Here is a 25,778-nt window from a genome sequence, read left to right as displayed (position 1 = left end):
TCAGTTAGTGGGTTTAGGTAATGCTGTCTGGGCAGCCATTCCTTTCAATTCCAGCAAATTAAAATATTATCATCAATTAGCCAGCTATGCCGGGTGGCTCGCTCTGTTTCTGAGGGGATGCACGTATGTGTGGTGTGTGAAAGCAAGGTGACAGGGAGGGAAAATATTATACAACTCAATTGCCAGGGAAAAAAATCAGGTTTTAAGCAATGTCAAATGCTAAAATGATATCATAGGATGCAGAGATGAAAGGCAGCACACAGCTCTTCAGAGGAGGGAGGAGTTGTTGCTGTCTGGGAGGTGCAGCCTTGGGGTGGAAGGTTATCAGCTGTCTGTGGTCAGAGAGACAGTTGTTTTAATCACTTGCATTAATCAAGATCATGATGGTTTAGTCCATAAAGTCTTTTTGGTGTTCTACTGAAAGAAAAACATGTTTTTAAGGAGAAAAGAAAGCAAGCAAAAACCTGAAAAATTTGGAGCATCTTTGTGTAGAAAAGCTGAGTACAACTGGTTTTACTTTTCCACTCTGTGAAACAATGTTTTAAAGGGTTGTGAAAAATTCAGCTGTGTTGCTCCAGAGAGATTCACAATAATACTTTGACAGCTCCCATGGCTAAGCTGCTTTTTAAATGCTGGTAGAACTCAAAGCAACATTAAATCTAAATAATCAACTCCAGTGGATAGTATGGTTGAGCCAGGGTGCTCCCACAAAAGGGCATTTTTTGCCACAACAGAAGCTTCACAAAGTCATCTTGTTTCTAGGGAATTGTCTGTTTGAAGGAGAAAAAAACCTTAAGATAGTCTCCTTCAGGGTGGTTTTATTTTTTTTTAAGCAGTCGTCCTCTTTTGTGTGTGTTTATTTCTGAAGGAAACAACAAATGAGCATATCCTGGAATGTGCAACATCAGAGAGCCATGGTTATAGCATTTAGCTTTTCATTTCTTCTTGTAAGAACAAATGGAACTGGAAAGGTATCTTATTACACCCATTTAGCTTGAAATATTCCTAATCTGTCTTGCTTGTGGAGAGTATAATTTATAATTAGAACTGTGAAACAATGCCAGATAGTATTGAACAATGAGTTTGGCTGTTTTAGAGGAATGCTTTGAGTGGAGAAACTTGGAAAATGCCATCAGATGAAGTTGCAGATATTGAAAAGATTAATTTATACACCACAATCCACCCATAAGGACTAACAGTACAATAATATCTTTCTAGTTCCTTAGTGTATTATTTCCACTGTCATGCTAATACAGAGTGAAAGAGGGAAATAGAGCAGTTTTCTTCTAATAATCCAGCATTAGTTCAGGAGTTAAAGCCAAGATGACTGAAAGCTACAATATTCTAAAGACTCATTCTCCAGTTCCTTTACATTATGAATATAAATATCTTCTCAGTTACAGACATTAGGCTTTCATTGTATAGCCCACCATTAGGCATAAAGCCTATGAGAAAGCTGCCTGCATTAGGCTATTGAAAGAGCACTGATTTACAGCTCTTCTGTAACCTCACTTTGCAAATATTAAGGAAATAGTAAAGGAAAAAGGTATTGAGAATTCTACATAAATACATTCATCTTTGACTTTCATGTAGGAGTTTGGCTGACATGGACCTTTTTTTTTTTCCTCTAAAAGACAAGTCCAACATTTGTTGTTGAGTCATAACCTGGCAGAAAGATCACAGGAGTATTTGAACAATTCCTAGTTGATCCTTTTCTCCCTTAGAAAACCCTGTTATTGGAGGGAAATAATTATTTTCTCAGTAATTATAATGAAGTGCAGGATGTTGATCAACTCTGGCTTATACTAATTCTAGATAGAAGACCAAGACCAGCAAGAGATGTGATCCAAAACCTCATTGGGGTGGCTGGGGCTGTTCCTTGGGTCACAGCCAGCAAGGCCTCTCCAGTCACTGCTGCTTTCATTCTGCCTTGGCCTCTGCTCTGAGGCTGCAGGATTTTGTATGGGAATTGTGGAGATAAATATTGGAGGATGTCGGAAGGCTTCCAGTGGTGGTAAAAAGCATACTCTACACATAAATATCCTTTTTAACAAAGCCATTTAACTTTTATTTATCAGAAGCCTGTGAAGTTCTGTCAATTTTCCTAGTGAATGGTAGAAAATAGGTAGAATTAAGTGAGTAAAATTAACAGTAATAAAGTTAGGGGAGCATGAAATTAAAAAAGTGATTGCAGTAATAAGGTATAAAAGTTTTTCAGGAAAAATAATACCCTTCTGACTTGGTGAAAAACAGTATTAGTACTACTTATTAAAGAAGAATATATTTAGGTGATCAGTATTACATCAATGAAGTCTTCATACTTTTTGGGTTTACCTACTCTTTTCTATTTGATTATCTCAAATTAATGTACTTTACAACTGCTAATCAATTTGTTCTTCTCATTTTAATGATAGGTAAGTATTACCAGCTTGCTTTTGAAAAAGAAAAAAAGATTGAAGCTGAGGCTTATGAGATAAGTGGAAAGAATCCATTAAAAAAGCTTTAGTTTCAGATTCTTGAAGGTGTGTAGCTCAAAAAAAGGTACAGAGCTCAGTATTTGCTGATAGCTTCATGTAGCATTCAGGTGCTTCAGCTTGCAAGTTTATACAGTGGCAACTCAGTACAAAATATGTATGCAGCCCCTGAAACAGCAGCTCATTGCTCCAAGGCAGAACATTGTACCAACAATGAAGAAAAGAATTATTTCTGCCTTTTTTCTCTTTTGCCTCACAATTTTTCATATGCTCTTCACAAATTTCTCCAACAAGGGAATGGAAGAGGAGTGAGTGTGAAGGAACATGAGCGAGGAGGAACACTCAGGTTACACACTGCAATATCATCATTATTCTAAGAGATGGATTTGGATTTCAGTTGTCTTGGTAATGGAGGCTCTGTTGAATTGCTGAGATGATGGACTTAAGGTAAGACAGAAGTGGACAGACTGAGGGAGATGATCTTCTCCAGACAGCATTTGGCATAGCTCAGTTTTCTCTTTACAAGGTCTTGCATGTGAATCCTGCCTTTACAGATTTGTCCATATCCTCCCTCTCCACAAATTTGCAAGTTTAGAAGTGCAAGGATCAATAAAGCCCACTAAAATCTCAGTGTAAGACTGAACAGCAAGAACATTGTGGTTTGTGCTACACAAACACAATGTTATGACAGTGTGATACAGATGTGATTAATACCATTTCACCAAAATAATATATTTGAATAAATGTTGAGATTCTTTCTCCCATAGATCTTCATTGAAACACAGATCTTTAAAAATTTAGAGAGACTAGATATTCAAAGGAATGTCATTTTAATACACTTTTCACAGCAATAATACTTCCTGGCAAATTGGTAATCAGGTTCCTGTGAGATGCTTTGCTTTCACAGTTCTCCAGTGGGTTGATTCTTTAGGTGTTAAATAGCTCTAACAGGCCTGGATAAGCTGAAAACCTTGATAAGGTCAGAATGGGGAATGACTGCTGGAGACATATCTTATTCACAAAACACGCATTTACTTCTCAGAGTTCTTTTCTATTCATCTTTTCATCTCTGTTTTAGTTTCACATCTTCTATAGAAATGTCAGCGCATTATTACATTTTTTTTTATTATTATTACTGAGCTTTGCAGAGCCGATCTTTGTTATTTTCTTGATTCTTGCCCTTTTAATAACCTTTAAATACATGTCCACTTCTTGCTGGCAGAGCAGCTACTTTGCCGTGAGGGTTTGAAAAGGGACTCTTGTAGGAAGAAGAGTGTGTGCTGGGAAGCGTTAAATTTCCCTGCGTGTTATTATCTGAGTCACATCAGCTCAGTGGCACATTAAGTAATGGGCTGTCATGGTCTGTTGTTATGGAACAGTTCCCATGAACCAGCGTTGGGTGTATCTTATGTAACAAGCCTATCTTTAGGCTGATGTACAGCATTTCACATCCAGCGCCGGGCAGGGATGGAGCTGATGTTTCCTTTCTGCCTCTGTCTGTGTTTTTTTGATGCACACAAGTAGCACGTGGGAAGTGGAGGCTGTTGCTTTTTCTGCCTGCTAAAAGGAGATAACGTTTCTTCAAATAGCTGTGTTCTGGAAAGCAGAAAATATTCTGGATCTGTGATTTAAATGCTGTAGCCTGCTGCCGTGCGAGAGAGAATTTGTCCTGTGGCACAAAAAAGTGCATCTGGGGAGAGGTTGTTTCAGTTTTGGTGACATTTTTAAGACTCGCTTCAGGGCCCAGATCAGATGTTTCTTAGATACCTATTGGCAAATGCCTCGTTTTTGATAGAATTGTTTAGGCTGGAAAAGACATTTTTAATATTTTATCAAGTCCAACCATTAACCCAGAACTGCCAAGGTCACCACGAATCCGTGTCCCTAAGAGCCACATCTCTGTTTCATTTAAATCCCTTTAGGGGCGGCACTGCACCACTTCCCTGGGCAGCCTGTTCCAGTGCTTCACAGCCCTTTCCATGGAGAAATTTTTCATAAATCCCATTTGTACCTCCTGGCACAGCTTGAAGCCATTTCCTCTTGTCCTGCTGTTTGTGACTTGGGAGGAGAGACCAGCACTCACCTGGCTCCTTCCAGGTGCCTGCAGAGTGAGGTCTCCTCTGATACTCCTTGTCTCCAGGCTGAGCTCCTTTCCCAGCTCCCTCAGCCCCTCCTGGTGCTCCAGACCCTTCCCCAGCTCTGCTCCCTTCTCTGGACACACTCCAGCCCCTCCGTGTCTGTCTTTGAGTAAATGGCCCAAAACTGAGCACAGGATTTGTGCACTGGAGCTGCTCGCCTCAGCAGCAGAGAAATGTCACACTCGCAGGGTGACCTTTGAGGAAAATCACTAATTTCTTTGTTTAGAGTGCAGAGGGCACAGGTGTCACAGAGCAGTTGCTGGTAAATGGAGTGTATTATTTCTATATCAGTGTCACACTGTCAGAAAGTGGCACTTTGTTAAGATAATGTGACCTTTAGAATAATCTTTTAGTCTTCTATTCTTTCTCTGGCACTGTGAATCTCTACTTTTAATTCTTAATGTTTCTTGATGAAGTAAAAATAACACAAAATTCGGTTATTCATGTTCTTTCCTTTGAGCTATATTAGATGTCTTTTTCATAAATGGCATAGGTGCCATTTTATCCATGAAAAGCTTCTGTTTGCTGACTGTAAAATGTACATCTGTTCTAAAATGTAAGTTTGGTAAGCATTTACATATTTTATAAAGGAAAGAAACTGATACAAGAATTGGGATCAGCTGCTTTCCAATGGTTTCTGTGGGGAAAGAAGTGGATCAAAAAATGCTCTGTGAGCTTTGTGCTAGGTTGTCTGTTGCACTAACAGAAAGCCACAATGGTGGAGGCATTATTATTTAAAAGGGAAAATATGAGACTAGGTTAGATAATAACAATTTGAATATTAGCAATGCTACCTGCTAGTGGGATTTTTTTGCATTAAGTTCTCAATATATTTTTTGAAGAGATTCCCCAGCTTCAAAATTTTCCTTCTCAGTCTGATCATCCTTATTAAGCACTTGTTGAATCAGAGGTTCAGCTTGGTCTCTTTCCCATCTCTCTTGGAGCTGCTCTGTGAAATATGAATCATACAATACACTCTGGGTCAAGGAAACAGGATTCCCTGCTTCCACAAATATGTCCCAGTTTTAGAAATGAAGTTTGGTGATTTTTTTTTTTTTGTTTCTTTGTTTATTTGTTTCACCAAAAAATGTGGGTGCAAGCGTTCTATCCTACAAAGCTAGTTTCCAAAAATTGCTGCTCTTTGCTTTCATGTCATGAAGCCTGTGGTCATAGAAGAAGACTTTGCTACTCAGAATAGGAACTGGAGGTCTGCTTGATTATTTTTAAACCTCAGTATTGTCATTTGAGTAAAAATACAGTAGCAAAATATAGCTCAGTAGCTTCATGTGAATATTTTTTAAATTGAAGAAATGTAGATTTTTCCGTGGAGGCAAAAACATTTTTAGAATAGAGGCTGCCTGTTCAAAAAACATAGACATATAGCAGTGTTACAGCAATTTGTTTGTTCTAATTGTACAAAAGTCCTTAAAAGTATGTGAAAGTATGCACTTAAATACCATTCTGAATTCTCCTTGAATTTCCATATAAAATCTCAGCATTGTTGCTGTACTTGGATAAATGAATAAAAATCAGTGCTGATACAACTAATGTAACATATATTAATATTTCTAAGAAAAAGAAGGAAATCCTTCTTTATTTTGTTTGTGCTTAAAGATTAAAAGTTGGATTCTGCACTTAGCAGAATCAGCTGTGTGTTACTTGGAATGAAACAATAACTTGTTTATGGCAATATTTAGCAAGAATTCTGAGAAAAAGGAATTTAGTTTTCTAAGCCCTGTTCAGTTTTGAAAGTGTGGACAGTTATAAAAAAGTTTTATGGGGATTGCTTTTGATATGTTTTTTGAAAATGATACATTTCTATTTCTGGAATCAGAAACCTTGATTTTGAATTTTTTTTTTCCAGAAGGATGGTTCATTATATAATCCAGCTGAAATAAACCCCAATTTTTGATAGTATTTTTGGATGACTATTACTATTAGCAAACTTTCAGATCATAAAAAAACCACCAAAACAACAAACCCAAACCAAAAAAATCCCAACTTACTGCTGCTAATGTTTCCTACTATGGATGCATTACAGGGCTTTGAAAACTGCTGGAGAAGAAGAAAGCACAAATAAGGAGAGCATCTCCCCATAAACTTTTATAATAGTATTTTAAGCAGATACTAGACAGATTGTAGATGTGTCAGGTTTGTTAAAGATAATACTTCAGCTCAGGGAACCCATTTGGCACTTGAAGTAAATCTCCCAGATGGAACAATATCATTAAAAATTAATTGTATAACCACTGGACCTGTCTTTAAAGACTTTTGAACTGCTGAGGCTTTCTAATCAGATATTGTTGCTCCAGTTCACCAGTGAAGCGAATCCGATGACTTTTCCTGCGTGTGGCCTACTTCTGTTAATGAAAGTACAATTTATTCACTTCAACATACAGGCTGTAAAACTAATCTCCTGCTTGACACATTATTCTCTTCCACGTGTTTAACTTCTCTTCACAGAACCAAAAAAACCAGTATATGGTAAATCAGAAGGGACACATCAATCAACCTGGCACCGTTTAAAAGCCAATTAGAGTTGGGGATGGTGGTGTTTGATGCCGAGCCTGGCTCTTCTCTGGCCTGCCCTGTCTGTGTGAGTTACATCAGGCATGTCTGGCCTCTTATTCTTTGTAGGGTCTCTAGCATTCAAGGGAGCTTTAAAAATAAACAACTTTTAATTTTTTTTGAAGAAGCTTGTTTAGTATTTTTGATGTTTTGCTTCTATCTGAGCTTTCTCATGGCTGCTTACCACTATTCACTGCCATGATGCAACTTTTGGGTGATAAATGTTCATCAGCAAACTTAACAGCACTTCCATTTGCACCACATCTGTTGCAGTTGATGGTGGACAGAACAGACCAGCTGGCTCTTGCTTTAGTTTCTGCTCCTTTTCTGAGTCAAACTCACTCAATTTGATGCTCAGTATCGGGCAGGGGTGCCTTGAGGCAGCTGCTGAGCTGCTGCTGTAGGGATGGCCATGGGACTGGACACCTGCATCTACCATGTCTGTCTTTATATTCATATAAATATGGACATCTCCTTTAGGTAAAGCTCTTACACTTCAGATTGTTTTTGGTTTTTGGGGTATTTTTGTGTTTTTTTTTTTTTCTTTTTTTTTCTAGAGGACAGAACACATTGTTTCTGAGCTGGCTGTCCTTCTAGCAAGAGCTTCCATCAGCTTGTTCCTCACATGTCCAGCTACAGCACCTTAAGGGCTGTTTGGAGGTATTTTATTAGTCAGAAGCCTAATATTTGCCACTAAACATTGAAACCTGGTAGTTCCTACTGCCACTTTTATTTTCTAATAAGGTATTTGTTGCCACAGAAGTGGTTCTGTGGTTGTATAGTTTTTTAAGAAAATACAGGATAATAGCTTACACTTATTCTGTATATAGCTGTAGAAAATGCATGCACATATATAGTTGTGTGCATGTATACTTGAATATACTTAATAAAGTGGATAATTGGTGTACAAAACATCAGCCATTCCTACAAAAACCCCAAAAGCAACCAAAAACCCCCAAGCAACAACAGCCTAGGACATGCAGAGGATTTTAATTGAACTCTGACTTCAGATTTTTTTTCCAAAACACTCTGGTATAGGTAGTCTAAAAAGTAAGGTAAAGTTTCATTAAACAGCATTCAATTAAAAAAGAAGTAATTGTCTTATGTGGTAAAGACACTATTACACTCTGAACTCATATATATATTTATTAAAATTTTATTTGAACTTCCTTTTCAAATGACAAGCAGAGCACAGAATTTAATTGTATTTATTATTGTTTTCATTATGAGGTTTATTTTAATATATATTTCTGAGTTTATTTAGCGTTTCAAGCTATACATCATAAACCTAGCTGGAGTGATGCTGAGGGTTTTGATGTTTCTACATCCAAGTGACCTTTTGTGATATTTCTGTTCTGATAACTTATCGGGAAATAAATTGTGAGAATCAAAAGATGGAATTACAGAAAACAATCATAAATGCTTCACCTCTCTTCTTTTATGCCATTTACCTACTCAGTAAAAAATAGGAAAAAATAAGTGTGTAACAAAGACAGGGTGACACTCCAGGGTGCTGTGCTGGTTTTTCATTTGCTGTGCATTCTAAGAGAGAAGTTGATCCCAAGTTGGAACTAGATGCACAATTTGGAGGGACCTTATCATGTTTACAAAATTTAATGGAAATAATATTTCATATGTTATTTTGTAGTACTATAAAATCCAGAACCCAACTTCCATAATCTCAGAGTTTGCTGAGAAATGGAACTAATAAAAAAATAATACAATGAAAGTTTGCATTATGAGCTTCCTAAATCATAAGCCTAGGTTTTTTACTTCCAATTAGGCAGCCAATTATTGCATTTGAAATCAGAATGAAAATAACCCAAAAATTCAACTAGTTATTTTTATTATGTTTCTTTTATATATGTCTCTGTGCGCATATATATAAATCACTACTTACACTTTGTGACTCAGATATTGTGACTCTTAAAGCCATTTGACCTTTCCATAAGGAAAAAATCCATCCTTCTATGACAAAATAAAAGTATTATGTATAAACTTGTATTATTTTGGAGTAATTTCACAAGCATTAATTCTACTTTATACCAAACACTCCTTTTTTCTGCCTGTATCTTAATGTCTCACTAGAAGACATCCCATAATGCCAGCAGGGGCTGGAACGTGCTCAGTCTCAGTGACAATTTGCTGATTATTCAAATTCATTTGCATTAGCTTCCTTACACTTTTATGCCTTAATTTATGCCCACAGTGCAAATGTTGATGCATCTCTGATGTAATTTCGCATTCTTTAAGTTAGGATGACTCAGCACCACTGATTTGAAATTGCAATCAAACCTTGTGTACCTCAGTGTTTATCTCCTCATCTTCAGCCTCTTTTCACAGAAATTCCTTGTTTAAAACATGAAGTTTCCATAAGAGCTTTCAGGAGAGCCTTTTTTCTCTTTCAGCCTTCATAGGTGTTATGTAGACAACACAATATTAGGCTGCGTGGTTTGTTGTTGCTATTGTTGTATTTTTCTTCAATGCTTTTCTCTCGTTTTCATTCAATTGCTCAGTTCAGCTCTGATATCTCATCTCTATTGTGCTGCTCCATGTCCATGGGATTCTGTGTTTCTGCATGAAATGAGGAATTAATAAGAGTAGCATTTCTTCATTGCTTTCACACTTCAAAGTATCAGAGTTCTGCATAGGAGCAAGAGCAGATGTGTGTGTGTGTGTCTTTCTGACCTCTTTATACCTGCAAAACTAAAGATAAGTTTTCTGTTTTGGTGTTGCTGTTATTTTCTTGTCTAGAAGGAAAACTTATACTTTATCATGCTAATTTTTATTTTTTCCATCTTAAATGTTGTGTTAGGAGTAAAACATGGTATAGAACTACTTGTTTATTGCTCTTTCCAGCTGCAGAATATCCGTGCCTATGCAACAAAAGCTATTGCACTGCAATTAAAAGATCAGCCTGAACATTGTTAATTCCCTCCTTCTTTCTGTGGTTTTTTTTTTTTTTTGGGGTGGGGGGGAGTTTTGGAAACATGTTCTAGGAGTTGTGTAATTAAATTATTACCTGCTGTATCACCATCTGCTTACATGATTTTGAAGTGTTTCTAACCTCTGTGTGTGTGTGTTCACTTCACAACTTCAAGGAAGTGCCAAAAAAGCAGTGATTGTACTCAGCAGATGGACTGAGGGACTCACACCCTCCAAGCAGTCAGTCTTGATTGTTCTGGGCATAATTAAGCTTATTTTATCTAAATCTAATTATTTAGTTTCAAAACATGGCAAAGATGTTTTTATTTTCAATAGTGAAATATTCCATATGGGATGAAGACCTACTCCAGATCATTGCTGTGGATAAACATTACTATTAGAATATTCCTGGTAAGGCCATGATTGTTTTCAATTTAGCTCAATACTTGTATCATCATCTTTTAAAAGATTTAACTCAATCCTTGCACTCTACAGCATGCTGCAGGTAAATATTAAAAAATAACTAGATCTGGATGCTCATAGTAGAAAAAAGTGCCAAAAAGTGGGATTTGGATCTCAATGCTTAAGTACTTCAGCTGTGTGTTTGCTTTCAACCCTTAATGGTATTTCATTCAAAGCAATTAGAATGGTCAGAGGATTAAGGCTGGAGTGTGTTATCCAGCAAAAAGTGAGGTATCATTTTAATTTAGAGAAGAAATCTGCAGATGTGAAATCTAATCAGGTAGTAGAAGAGCATTCTGCCCAGCCTCAGTAGGTTATTAGAGTGTGTTTATAGTGTTCATGGACATCTTTGGAAATATCCATGGGATCCAGGTGTGGTGGTGAGTGGGTTACAGTTGGTTGGGGTGTTGCTCCAGAACCCCCCAGCCCTACCAGGGAGCCCTGCTGGTTGGATGGGTTGTGCTGATCTTGGCTTACAAAATGCAGAACTTCTGGCCAACAAACTGGCTTTTAGCTCATCTCAGTCCAGAACTGATCTTTATCATTTATTAAAATAGTGGCAGTAAATAGTGAGATATCTTGATGATCACCAGTTTATGAGTTTGAACAAACAATGAGGCAAACCAGAAAACAACCACCGTTATTAGCTCATAATTCAGGGCATGTTGTGGGATGGAAAGCTGCTGCTGGCTCAGTTCTGCTGGTCTCAGAGCTCAGTTTTGGGGAACTGACCAAACTGCTTTCCTTTGATAGTGATGGGAGTTAAGCAGCGTCTGCAGCCCACAGGAGGAGTTCATCGTGTCAGGATGAAGGAAGTGATGATCCTCTCAAACACCTGCAGGCTGGGAATTCCATCGACTGTTGCATTCATTAGTAATCTTAACACTTTCACATCGTGACTCAGGTCTGATGGGCTCATTAAATGGGAGACCTTTCAGGTTTTATTCAGCTGTGTGAAGCCTAAATTGTGATAGGGCTCTAAGATTTTGCTTGCTACCACTTTATGTAAGTTTTCCAATTTTTTACTCATGTTGCAGTCATTTTGACCTTGATAAACCAGATTCAAACTATCTTCAAAGGCGTTTAAGTAGCTTTTTCCAGTGCTGTATTCAAAAACTCTTAAGTTAATACTCTCTCTACATTTCATTCCCTATATATTTATTTTTCTGGTTCTCATTAATTTAATTAGATTGCAGTCCTCCTTTGCTCTTTTTCTGGGAGATTGCTCTGCTGGATAAATCCATTTTAACTTTGATGGCTTGTGCTAGAGGTGCATCCTCATAGGTATCTACTCAAATAAAAGTGCCCAGGGTATTCTCCTTTTTCCATAAACAAAATTCCCAATACAGTCAGTAAAATTACTTGTTTTGATAATCTGCATCTCTAATAACAAAGCCATCTCTTTACTTCAATGATAGCTACTTCAATGATACATAAAAGTGCTTTAGAACAGTGCTGATTTTGTTTTTGAAATCACCCAGCAGCTTAACAACCAGCTTGGATATAAAATTCAGTTCTCCAATTGTTTGTAGTAGTCTGCACTAGGTAGGAAAGTTTATGGGCATTTAGCCAACTGCCTTTTTAGATGTTGCATCCACCTGTTTTGACATTAATCCATAAAAATAAACTCCATATGTAGCCCAGGAAATGGTCTTTGTGGGTCCCAAGTTACAATGGCAATAATTAAAATGATTGCTTTCATGTCCCAGATGGTGGCTGTGGTAGATAATTGTATTCTCTGCAATTATTTTGGACTAAGTTTAGCAGAGGAAGGTAAAAATCCGGTGTGGTTTTGAGACACCACGCAATATTTTATTGGTTTCACTGAAGGCTTAATTATTTCCAGGATCTGAAAGTAAGAGAAAAATGGAAATGAATTACAGGTCCAAAAGAGATTTATGAAGCATTTATGTGTTACTTACGTACAGATGTGGCACAGTGGTCACTGTAGGGTTACTGTCTTTACATTCAGTGTGATGGGCTTTGGGCATGACCTTGTAATGGTCCTATTTGAGAATTTTGTAAAAAACTCTGAAAATGGGTAATGGAACTTGCAGCTTTTGGCCACATTCAGACCAAGCCCTTTGTAAGGTGTGGCAGAGCAGCTACAGCCTTTGTATCTGGGTGAAGCAGAGTCATGGCTTGATATTTTTAAAAGAGATTGGAAAATTGAGTAATTAACTAACATCCTGATAGCCAATGGCATGTTATGCAATTGTAATGATTTTATTTGTGTTATAACAACCCTGGTCGTTTCAGGCTGTATTTTGGTAATATAAATATTTTGTGATAGAGCAGTGCTTTGTGACTCCCCAAGTTCTGCATTTTCATGCCATTTGCCTAACACTTGGTCTCAAAACAGCTTTACTTTTAAGTGCTATTGAAGATCATTTATTTTTAATAATGCCCCGGTTCATAAATAAATTACAAAAGCTATGAGACATGCTTAATATAGTTCACTGTGTTTCTAAATACCCTTAATACATAAAGAAATTACAGGTATGTCCTATTTCTAAAATACAGAAAATTCAGTGAGTTTGCTGTTGGGAAAAAAAAAAAAAAGAAGAGCATTAAGATTTTCAGTCTTGAATTTCTGTTAATGTACAAACTGTTTTCAAATGTCAATTCTTGATTCATTTTAATTATAAATTTAGCCACTCTAATTTTTTCATGAGCTTGGGTGACTTTGCACTAGAGACTGATTTGCCTCTTTCCTTGCTGTAAATCATGAAAAGCACTGTACTATGAAGCTCAGTGGGAGACATTTCCCTGTAAAAAAAGTAGTAGAGATAAAGGAAGTGCTTCTGCTTTTTTGATTTGCAAGTCCTGATCCTCTTCCTCATGGGCATCTTCTGACTTCTCTTTTTTATTCCCCCCCTTAGCTTAGAATTAGGTCATGTATAAAAAAAGCTGATTAAGTTGTTTTGTGAGGGAAATATTCTCACTAAAACCCCAAATTTAATAAAAATGCACATTTTTAGTGAGGAATTGTTTATTTCTAGGAGAAATAATTAACATGTAAGGTAAAGCAGAGCATGCTCAGTTTTGAATGACATTTCTGGGGAAACTGAAAAATTTCATTTTCATTTCTTCAAGTCAAAAAAAATACAGATACTTGTGGAGTTTAGAATCTTTATCCCTATTTTTATATTTATTTATTTTTTAAAATTTGTATTTCAAAAGGGAAGAAAGGCAGAAGAGACCAAGGCCATACTTAGAGTCACTATAGTGATCTAGACAATTTCCCAGGGGCCTGCAGAGAGACAGAAGCTGCATATGAATGATGGTTGATTATACATTTGTTTATTTTATGAAGTCTTCTCTTCTTCCTTCAAGGAGACATCTAAGTATTGTAGGTAGAAAAAAAAGGCAGGCAATTGGACTGTAATTCATATTTTGAATCAAAATTATCTGTATAATGTTGAAAATACTCATATAGTACTTTGCAGAATTTAATAGTTTGTATTATTGAGTGTCACTAATAGCACGTTTGTTTCTTGGGATTCCTTTTCAGAGTCAGCTATGGATAATATTTTCATGAATATTGCCAGGTTATGTTCTTTGGAAATTAGCTTATTGATTCCCTTCAATTGAAGGGTGACTTTTTGAGTCACTGGTTTCTTACTGACTCCTGGCTCTGCACAGACAGTGTGAGCTGGTGACTAAGATTAAAATTAGGCTGGGAATAAAATCAATAAAAACCTTGATAACTTTGAAATTTCCACAATACTCTCAAACCAAATGTTTTTAAAATGAAGTTGTCCTAGGTAGCGCAGGTTTCCTTTCGTTTGTGTCCCTGGAATGATGCAGCAGATGGTGCCCAAGCTAGGAAGCAATTAAATGTATTAAGTGCCAGATGAAGGAAGGAAAGCCTGAGTCCAGATGGTTTTCCTGCTTCAGGCTGAAGGGTTCAGGGAATAGAACCTCTATAAAAGGAGAAGTCTGGTCAGGACCAGGTCCTGCTGTCCTGCTCAGCTTTGCTCTAAGTCCAGCTGTACTCATCCAAACCTGCAGAGCTCCTGCAGTGAGTCCTGGTGGGAGCTCTTGTGTTTCCATCCCACTCCAACCCAGCTGCATTTACTGAAGGGTTTTTTGGAGATGTAGAATAGCAAGGCATTGTGCCAGAAGCATCTGTGACCAAAGTTGGGCTGACACAGACCTTGTTTGTGTGTTTTTTCTGTGCTTTCTAACAAAAGCTGCTCCTGAGAAAGAAGTTTTGTCCACGTTTTGGTGATGTGGAAATTGCGTCAAAGGCTGCAACAAATACAAGGCAAATAAATGAAATGCTTCATTTATCAGTAATTCAGCAAACCTGCATCGTTCCTGTGCTTCAAGGGTTACAAGTCAAGCAGTTTTTAGCAAGCTGCTAATCTGCTGTGCTTGCTCTATAGTTATAGTTGCTTGCTGTCCCAGGAGTTTCCAGCAAATGCTCATACAATCTGATTAACATGGTTCACATACAAAGGGCGCTGGCCTGGGGACTACCACGTCTCATTAATGGAAATGAATTTTTCATGCCATGGCTGCTATGTCTGTGTGTTAAGACTTTTCATTTCTTTTTCCAATTCTTTCTCTTTTCTGTATTGTATTTTTTTTAAGCAAAAATGTCTGCATGAATTTTAACAACTGGTTATATTACAGGTCTGAGAGTTTTTATTTTTGCATACTGATGCTATTTTTACTAAGAAACAGATGTATTGGCAGCAGAGGAAAGAAAGGGAGTGCAATGGCATACATTTGTGTTTATATTGAACCCTTTAGCTCTGATTGAATGCTTGATGAGTTCAGCTTAAGAATGAGGTGACTTGATCTGTTCTTGGCAGCAGTCCTGCTTTGTGTGGGAGGTTGGAGCAGGTGACCCTGTGAGGTCCCTGCCAGCCAACATTTTCATGATTCTGTGAATTGTCAACTTTTCAGAGTAACTTTCCAGAATTAATTCCAGTATTGTAATTGATGTATCATCCCACTTTTAAAGAGGCTGTAACAAGTTGTGCTATGACATGAATATAGACATGTTCTGGTTTATAACTGAAAGCAGGGACAGAAGGTTTAGTCTTCTCCTAGCACTGTTCCTTGGGGTATTTTGGATTAATGGTGCTTTTTAAAGAAAATTGGAGAGGAAGCAATTGTACATATTAAGCCAGTAAGCAAAGTATGCTCTGTGACTGATCATCCACAGCTGCTTTCCTGTGTCATTTATTATTTAACATTTTTTGCTGTCAGCAGATTGTCATTTTCCGATTGCTGTTACTTTGTTGAAAGGTCCCAAACATCACTGGCTGTCCTGTCCAGGGTGTGTACCTGGGCCCCCAGCATCTCCCAGGATCATCAGCCCACATTTATCTGGTGGTATAGAGCTGAATTAGCAGAAACCATCAGCCCTTCTGTTGATGCACTGTTCCCACTTTAGCAGGGAATTGCTGCAATACCTCTAAGCATCAGTTACATGGTTTATAGCCTTCTTCAGCTCAGTGTGCTAAGCTATATGTTTCTTGAATATGTCCTCTTTGTTCTTGTCATAATGCACACTTTGCTTCTCTTCAACTGCTAATGTCTCTAAATCAAAAGTTCTACAGCATAAACAATTTAAGCTGTAATAGCTGTGCACAACCCTGGCCAAGTATAAAGGTTTATGAGAAGTTTTTCCTCTACAGTCGCTGATCTGGTTTTCTTTTAGATTATAAGGTGTGTATCATGCTCTTCTCTAAGTGGTCAAGAAGTGTTATGGTTGCTTTTTAAGAAATTATTTCTTGAGAAATGTGTATAGACTAACAGTATTAATAAGTTCAGTCTACTGGCAGTCTGTGATAAGTTGTGCATAGATGGAAGTTTGACTGTCAACTTGAGTGTGTCAAAAATGACCAGATCAGGTTGAGACTGAAAATTAAGGTAGTCTTTAGGATAATGGACTTATCCAGTTTATTTCTTGCAATGCCCTCATCTCCATACAGCAGAGCAAGGCTGAGAGATTTCCCTAAATAATAACTGGGAGGCCATCAAAGAGAGGCTGAAGATTAAACCACAGGCTAAGCAGCTGTGTCTGTTCTCCCAAGGATGTGGTCATGCTTGGGTAGGACTTGGCTGAAAACATCATCAGATCTGGCTGCTTTTGTGGCTTAGTTCCACAAGGGCTTAAGAGAAAGCGTGAAATTCTTCTGGAGAGCTACTGACAGCACATACATTACTGATATGTGAAGCTCTACGTGTAGATGTAGTTCATCACAGATCTTAAAGCTGTGGCAGAACTGCCAGAAGATAGGTGTGCAGAGGAAATGCAGAAAGAAGAAGGGGTGCTTCCTTTAATTTTTATCCTCAGGAATCCACTGAGGATTCCTTTGTTGACCTGAACTAACACATCTCAGATTTTCTTTGTAAAAGAAATCATAAACTCATTTCAGCGTGTAGACATTGGCGGACTCAGGATGCTGAATGTCACACCATATTGACTATGTGTGAAAAAACATGTTCTGATAAATTCACAGGAATTGTACACCATGCAAAATTACACCTCCAGGCAGACTCAAATGACCAAACTCTGACATTTCTCAAACTTGACAGCTTATTTCAGAGGAGATTTAGGAAAAAAAAGGTCAAAGGACACCAAACATATTACTGCTCTACTCCGCCTATAGCTATAGCAACACTAAATCTTCTGATATTACATCTTGGGGCAAATGAAGGCTTTCTCATTTAGGCCCTAGAAGCAGGAGTAAACAAGGCTTAGGAAGAACAGCTGAGGGAGGTGGTGTTTGGAGAAAAGGAGGCTTAGGTTTAGGCTTATCTTCTCTACAACTCCCTGAAAGGAGGTTCAGCCAGGTGGGGTCGGTCTTTTCTCCCAGATAACATGTGGTGAGACAGGAAGAATTGGCTTTAAGCTGCACCAGAGAGGGTTTACATTGGATGCAAGGAATCTTTCTTCACTGAAAGCCGTGGCACAGCTGCCCAGGGCAGTGGTGGAGTCACCACCCCTGGATGTATTTAAAACCTGTGTGACTGTGGCACTTGGGGACACGGTGCAGAGGTGGCCTTGGCAGTGCTGGGTGAATGGCTGGGCTGGGTGACCTTAAAGGTCTTTTCCAATCTAACCAAGGCTGCGATTCTGACATTGTATGGATCATATGCAGGGTTGTCACAGCCTGATGGCTCCAGCAATGTCCCCTGGCCTTGCCAGGAGCAGTCTTGGGGCTGATGATGCTCTGAATTGCATCCTGACAGGAGCCTGGGCTGTCCCTGTGCCTCACAGGTGTGCAGGGGACACCAGTGTGCTTTACAAACACGGGCTCATCTCGGGTTGCCACAGCAACACCACTCTGTGTACTTGAGCTTTAACATTTGAGAGTTCACCCAGAAAATAAATTTGGCGTGATTATGAAGTACACTGGCTTGTTTTCTGAATTCTTTGGATACAGATCGTTGGAAAGAGCAGAAAATTATGTTACTGCCTTACTGTTTTCTACCATAAACCATGCACTGAATCATTAAAGCTGTCATCTATCAAAATATAGTAAAATTCCAATAAAGCTAAATTGTAAATGTTGCCATCTTCAGCTCCATAATATATTATTTTTAAGGGCTCCCTGTCATTGTTGAACTTGATAAAAACTGAGTAAAACCCCACTGAGCAAGAAATGAGAAAAAAATCTAGAAAATGTAGTCATGAAGTAAGGATTTAATTTTTTAATACAAGTACTGACCTATTTTTCTACAGCAAGTTAGAATAGCACAGGATGGTGACAGCAGGAACATTTTCATGTGTGTCTATCAGTATTTTGAATATATCATTTAAAGTCTGGTTTTATCAAAAAAATTACTCTTGACATGAGACATGAGACATATTTCCTCTGTATCTCCCATTTCCATGTGAAATATTGCTAATAGGAAGATTAGGAAGATTTGTCTTCTGTAACCAGCTAAGTCTGAGAAACTGATCCCAAACTCTGAAAACTGGAGCACTTGGAACAGATTGCATGCAAAGAGTGTGGAGTCTCCTTCAATGGAGATGCCCCAGAACCATCTGGGTGCGATCTTGCGCTGTGTCCTCTGGGGTGACCCTGCTGGGGCAGCAAGGTTGGACCAGTTTTAGGTGAAATTGTATCCCAAAAGGTCATCAGCTTGTTTGTGGGTTGTAGTTTCTTTTTTTGGTTGGTTTAGTTTGGTTGTTTTTCTTTCCCTAAACAGAATGTGTTTTAAACAGATTGTTTAAAATCAGGAATGGACTTGATGCCTATGATGAGGCCACATTCCTGCTTTTCTTGTTTGTAGCTCATCCATAAAAGTGACCTTTTGATTTTGGTTTTCTTTTGCTTGTTTTTATTGTTAGTTGGCTGGTTAGTTATAGTGTTGGTTTTTTGTGGTTTTTTTTGTTGTTTCCAAGATATGGGTTGAAACCACACAGCATTTTGCAATGTTGGTTTGCATCTTTTGAAGTATAGCAGATGAAATGTGCCCAATCTAAAGACTGGCAACGTAAAAATTTCTGAAGCAGAAATGAGTCATATAAAATTAACTTTCTTAAGAACTGCTATGGCCTGTTAGTGCAGCTATTGCTGTCAGCATTTTCAAGTTAAACACCATTCACAATGATTTTCTTTCACATCAAATTCAACTATAAGCTTAAATGCAAATGCCCCAATAATAGTTTTTGTCCTGGTGAAGCTTTGTATTTTATTTCTTTCAGAGGCAATTATAATGTCTGGGGGAATGAAATGCAAAATATATTATTGATAAAACCTTGAAGTTGGAAAAACATATCTGTGCAGGCAGACTGGGTATCAGGTTAGTGTACAGAGAGTCTTTGTGAGGAAAAATGGGAGAAGGGAAAGACTGACATTTTGGAAGAAGAGCCTTGGGTGGGATGGGCAGGAGCTCTGGCAGGGTTTTGGGAAGGTAAATGGTGGGGATGTGGTTTGGGCAGGAGGTGTGCAATTGAACAGAGATGTGGGACAGAATTTCTTCCCCTTACACCCAGTTTAAGAACAAAGTGTAAACACACATACACAACACATCCTAACTAGCCCTGGAAGTTCTGATTGTCCATCTACTTCTTAGCTTTTAGAAACAATGAAATCCTACCCAATGCCTTTCTCAAGGAGAAGGATCCGAGTGTTGATTGCAGTGGAAACATGAGTGATTAATTCATGAACTAAGAAACTGGAGTGTGTGTTTGTGTCTTCTCTCTCCTTGTTTGGCGTTGTCATCCTGATGTTTGCAAATGAGCAAAAAGGAGTGAACAGTGAGAGAACTGAGCTGTTCCCACCCTAATGGGAGGAAAGAGCTGTCCTGGAAGCAAAGCAAAGGCAGCAGCCCAGCACATCCCACAAGGAATGCACAGGCTCTACCAGAGCCATTTATAGTGATCTGATTACACCACACTATTAATAAACCCCCTCGGCAGACTCTGCATCTATCACAGATGCTGTTAGCTCCTATAAAGTCAGTAAATATATCTTGAGTTTTGTTTCAGGCAAATAGGTGTTTGTAAACTAGACATGTCTGAGAATGGGAAAAATCTGTGTTGGTAATACATGCCCAGCATATTAGGGACCAGCTAAGGCTGCCTTTTGTTACCTGGTCTACTGTGGAAGAAGAAGCTTTCTGCAATCTTTCTGTGAGTCCCAGAAATTCAGAGATTCTAAAAAGGCAGCAGGCAAATATATCCATGTACCTGTGCACATGTGGATGGCCCAGGATATTACAGCTCAGGTGCTGATGCATTTGATTGTAGGCAGATTAATTCCTGCTCCAGCTGGGCATCATCCTGCACAAGTCTTATCAATCAGGGTGCACCACAGCCCCTGTTCCTATCATTTGGTCATCCTTTGTGTTGATATCAATGGTATCCTGGTCCACATGGCTGTTTGGGTTATAATAAAATCAATGAGAGATTTTGAAGAGGTTAGACACTCTATCATTTATTTGTGCAAAAGAACTTACTAATGAAGAAAGAGACAACTTTAGACTCAACTAAGCTGTTGAGTCTAAGCTGATCTCCAGTCTGATCTCTCTGTTGTTTTTGCTACAACACTGCTCAGTCTTTCAAGCTGCACTTATCTTCAGAGAAATGTGAACAACTGGTGAGTTTTGTCATTTGTTTTCATCTGCTGGCTCTATGGAGTGACAAGGTCCTTAACTGTCCTGCTGTAACCTAACTGCTTGCCAAGCCCATATCCCAAAGGTGAGGGAAGGGAGAAATCATTACTGCACAGAATTAAGGCAGCGGTGATGGAAATATCACATTATTATTTTTGAATTACAGAGCAGTGTAACGTTGCTGTTGACAAGGACATAATAATCTCTTCTGCAAACAAGTTTTGTCAGGGATTTATAACTCTGAAGAAATTTGTCTAGGCCTGAAACTTGGCATCATGTCATTTAACAAAGTACTAATTTGTTGTCATACATACTTTTAAGCCTTGCAAGTGCAGAGGGTGTTGAGCTCCATGATAAGCACAGCTGTTGGCCCTTTAAACAGGTGATATTCCATCTACTTTGGGGTTTACGCAGGCACAAAAAGATTACAAGGACTTAGAGGAAAAGCACTCCGTATAGAAGATATTGAGAAGAAAATAAAAAGGAAAGACCCCTTCATAATGAGATGATCCAACAGCCCTGGAATTTTGGATTTATGACTGTACAAAGAGGCCCCAGTGCCTTTAGGAGAATTCCTGGGTGAATTTTGCCTTTTCAGTGGCCTGAGAAGGGCTCTCTGTGGGCAGCCCATTAACACTTGCCAACACTTCCTGCTGGGCATGAGCCTGCTAATTGTCTCAGCTATTTATGAGCTGCATTTAACAACTACAGCACCAGTCACAAACAATTTACAGTGCTATGCTCATATTGCTTTTTCCTTGTTGGTTTCATAAAATGTTCATGTAAACTCACTTTTCTGTTATGGAGGTATTGGAGGGTGACCTCTAATGAAGATCATATTCTATAGTTTCCAAAAGCTTTGCTGATAAGGGATTGAAGCAGGGAAAGTTGTCAAGAAAAGTTTCTGGTGGTTCCATAACAAGATGTTCCTATCAGGCAGGATGTAAATGTGTTATTTTTAAGGTCAAAGCACAGGCAGAGAGTTTTGAAATGGGCTCGTTAAGGCAACAACAATCTGATAAAGCTGACTCTCCTGATTTCTTGTGTGTAGTTAATTGAAAGGATATTCAGCTTTGGTTTGATACCTCTCTATAAACATTCTCCCCACAAACCAGTGGAAGTGTAGAAATGTACATCAGCTTTATTGGTCATCAGCTTGGCTCTGTCCAGTATTCCAGAGTTTATGATCCCCTTTGCTGTCCCTATAGAGTGGCTTTAAAGCTCACTTGGTGCATATTCAGACTTCTGGCATTTTGCAGTTGCTCTTTTATCTTCATAATAAAACATGTATTTAACAACAATTAAATGTTGAAACAGCTTGCTGGCAGATGGGGTGAATTTTCTATCTCCTGAAGTTTTCAAAAATGTCTTTCAAAAATATGTTCATTTTATGGTCTGTGTTATAGAGAAGTCTGAACTAGAGTATTGTAGTGTTTTTTTCTTGACTTCATTTTCTTCTGTATTTCTATTGTCTTTTTCTTTCACAATTCACTATTACTGTGAATATGTAGTGTTTTCTTTCTCCTTCCAGTTCCAAGCCAAAACTACATTTAATAAATAATGTTTAAGTTATGCCTACTTCCTTAACTAGCTAAATATCAAATACTAAATAGAACAGGTAATACAGATTGGATGGCACAAATGATCTGTGCCTTAAGAACCAGGAGACCCTTTGTAAAATTACTTTTGGAATGGTTAAATGCAGTGCAGGCCCTGATCTCAGATACTTCAAGGTGAGTTGTGCTGTGTCCTCAGACTGGAACAATGAGCTTAGAAATATTAGAGGGAAAAGTGAAGTGAACAACTGCAGCCACTCTTGCATTCTTTGCATTCTTTAGCTAAAGGGACATGTGTTGCTAATAAGATCCCACACTCCAAAGACTGGTCTCAAATATAAAACTGAATTGAATATTGATTTTTTTATTTTAGGTCATTTAGCTGCTTGCGTGTTTGTTGCTTTGTTTGTTTTTTGTTTTTTTTCCTGAAGTGAGGAAACTGGTTTTGGTGCTCTGAATGAAAATTGAATTGCTGAGATGTTAAGCTGTGGAAAGGGGTTACTACTCATTTGCATAATAACCATTTCAAGAAATTTCATATGAATTTTTATTATGCGTTTATATGTAGATTTAAATAACCTTTATTAATACACTCCATTGAACAATAACACAATTTTTTTCGTATCATAAATACAGGGAAAACTTAACTACCACAGATAGGCAATGGTCAACATTTATAAGCTCAGCAAGATTAATATTTGCTGTGAAACTCCATCTGAAAAACTTCCTTAATTCTGGTTTATGGCTAGTACTGTAGTAATCTGCCAAGGGTTTACCTATTTGCCTAAACCATTTGTTAAATGACTTCAGGAATTCTAGAGCCAAAATTACCTGTTTATGAAATGCAGTGATGATTTGCTTTGCTTTAAAGGACAAAACATCAGTCTTTAATTTCTAATATAAAGCGGTATTAAGTGGAGTTGGAAAGATGAGGTTGTTGGGCAGGTGATATTACCTAGCAATGATCTCTGTCACCGATGGTTTGCAAGTTAATCCTTCCACTAACAGAAGAGGAGACAGAGTGAAAGGGCAGATAAATAGCTTGAAAATGAGTTATCTCAATTTTCTAAAGAGTATTAATACGTGGTTTGATGTCCCCTTGGCGCTTGGCAGGAAGCTCAGTGCAGCAGGCATCATTTCTGGGGCTGGCATTATTAAATATCTTCCTGAACAACCTGGATGGAGAGGCAGAGTGCTCCCTTGGGAGATCTCCAGGTCATTCACAGCCATGGGGATTGTGGTGCTGAAGTTCAGAGGATTTTTCACAAACCTGAGGGTTGGGGTAACAAACTCCACAGAGAGCAGCCACAGCAGCTTTGCAGCTGTTTGACTTTGCTGGACTCTGCTGGAATTTAAAGACTAAATTTGCAGTCGTTATTTAAATAAATAATGCAGGCTTTCCCACTAATTTAAGAGGCTTCAGCTCAGCTCACTCTAAACTCTGTTGCTCCCACTGCCTCTGGAGGGGTTTGGGCTGCAGGGGGAGAATTGATTTGCAGAGGGGCTGGGATGGTGACTTGGAACATGTGGGGTCTCTTGGCTGTTTCCAGGCTGCCTGACATTTATAGGTGAGGGATATTTATATGGCTGTAGGGGGAAAATAGGCACTGTAAATTGGTATTGTATAGAGGCAGATAGCCTTTCAGGAGACAAAAGGCTGTTTCATTATATTGGAGCTTGCAAGCAGTTTGCTCTCTTCAGAGAGCTTCAAAAAGCTGAATTCCACTTTGCCATTACAGTGGGTTCCTCTGTTATGTGGTAATGTTATTTGGAGGTGAATCTTAGGGAGTGAAAATGCCTTAAAACATAAAAATGGAGTGGTAATGTAGTGTTGTAGGTGTCAGTCTAGTGTTCATCACTATGAGAGGTTTCATATCTTTATCTTCATTTAATTCTAATTGAGAAGTGAGTCTGATGTTTGAAAAGCCCTAAATTACAGATGCTTATGTGTTGGAATGGCTATTGTCAGAGTGTGGGGGAAAAGGCACCCTGTTGTTGCAGTCTGTCAAAGATGATTTGTTGAAAATTGACTTTGAGTGTTTGTACTGGAGGTCAGAGTTCCCTGTAGAGGGCTTCTACTTCATAGAAATATCTCGTAGTGCCACAGTTATGCTTTGCTATTAAAAGAATTATTTTGTTACAAATACTTACCTGGCAGTGCTTTTGATTCATTAAAATGGGAAAAATAAGTGGAGCAAAACAGCTGGGACAATTTCTAAGTAAATTAATCAGTCATTCCAGAACTATGCATTTAAAATACCTATAAATAATAGAATGCTCCATCTAAATGGAAGCCTTTTATTGATATGTAAGTACAGTGTCACCCTGAAGTTTCTTTTTTAATTTATCATTTCCATGTGTTTAGAATCAGATCAGGCAATTCATATTATTTCCAGCTTTTCAACTTTATTTTAGCAGCATTATTTTGTATGGTGTGTGAAATGAAATTGTTGCACACAGTTGTTAAGCTTTAAAATTACTTTCAGGTAACAAATAATTGTTTTGGAAACTCTGAGCCTTCACTCAATTTTTTAATATTATCTTGAGGACTGACAAAATAATTGGATAATTTCAGTGCTTTGCCATTGGCACTTTTAAATTCTTTTTATTCATATTGTTACAATATATTTCCCATGATGATGTTCATGGGACTGCTGATCTGACAAAAGCCAGGACAATGGAAGTGGGGAGAGTGAAATATTGAGAACCCAGTTTTTGGGCTTTATTGTCTGATTCGTTCTTTCTGGTTTACAAAGAATGAATAAATTGTTTAGGTGTGCATGTAGAAACAAACATTTTGGTTTTAAATTTTGTTTTAATAGATAAAAAGATGGCCTATCACAAAGTGAATGCAGACCAGAGAGCACAGGGACACTCTCCATACCTGGACAACGATGAGCTCCAAGCCACAGCGTTGGACCTGGAGTGGGACATGGAGAAAGAGCTGGAGGAGCCTGGCTTTGACCATTTCCAACTGGACAGCACAGCCCAGCACCAGCTGGGCAACTCCCAGAGCCCTGACCTCGACCTGGAGCCCATCCAGCCTTCCTCTTCCCCAAAGGGGAGATTCCAGAGGCTCCAGGAAGACCCTGACTACATCTCCCACTACACCAGACAGGCACCAAAGAGCAACCGCTGCAGCTTTTTTCAGATACTGAAAATATTTTGCACTGCTTTGATTTTATTTATTTTTGGAGTTGTGATAGGATATTATGCACGCAAGAAATGCCCTTCTCCCCCAACATCTCAAGAACCAAATAATCCTCAGATCTACCATGAAATTCTCAAGGAAATCAAAGCTGAAAATATTAAACGGATTTACAGGTACGTACCTTGGCAGGTTTTTTGTCTAAATGCTCTCAGGTGCCACTGTTAAGTCTTCACCTGATTTTTTAAATGTGGAATCTTACTTACAAACCCTGACTTTTTTTTAATGTTCAATTTTATAATGACACTTGGGAGATGTTCATAAGCATGTACAAAATTCATTTTTTAATAATGCAAATTTGTGCTAATCATAATGTTTTGCTTTATTAATGTTCTATTGCTAAATATATTATTATCTT

General features: G+C 38.2%; 1 protein-coding gene across 1 annotated transcript in view; it reads left to right on the top strand.

Annotated features, from left to right (window-relative positions):
* NAALADL2 (N-acetylated alpha-linked acidic dipeptidase like 2) overlaps nucleotides 1–25,778 on the top strand; it is a 312,928-nt gene that overhangs the window by 73,055 nt on the left and 214,095 nt on the right. The window contains exon 2 of the mRNA XM_058812368.1: nucleotides 25,035–25,536. Coding sequence (XP_058668351.1) covers nucleotides 25,043–25,536 — 494 coding nt within the window. The 5' untranslated portion in view covers nucleotides 25,035–25,042. The remainder of the gene's footprint in view (nucleotides 1–25,034; nucleotides 25,537–25,778) is intronic.

This window comes from Ammospiza caudacuta, chromosome 11 (assembly GCF_027887145.1).
Source record: "Ammospiza caudacuta isolate bAmmCau1 chromosome 11, bAmmCau1.pri, whole genome shotgun sequence".
NCBI lineage: Eukaryota > Metazoa > Chordata > Aves > Passeriformes > Passerellidae > Ammospiza > Ammospiza caudacuta.
Note: the sequence above shows the minus strand (reverse complement) of the source record. Positions and strands in the feature narration are given on the sequence as shown.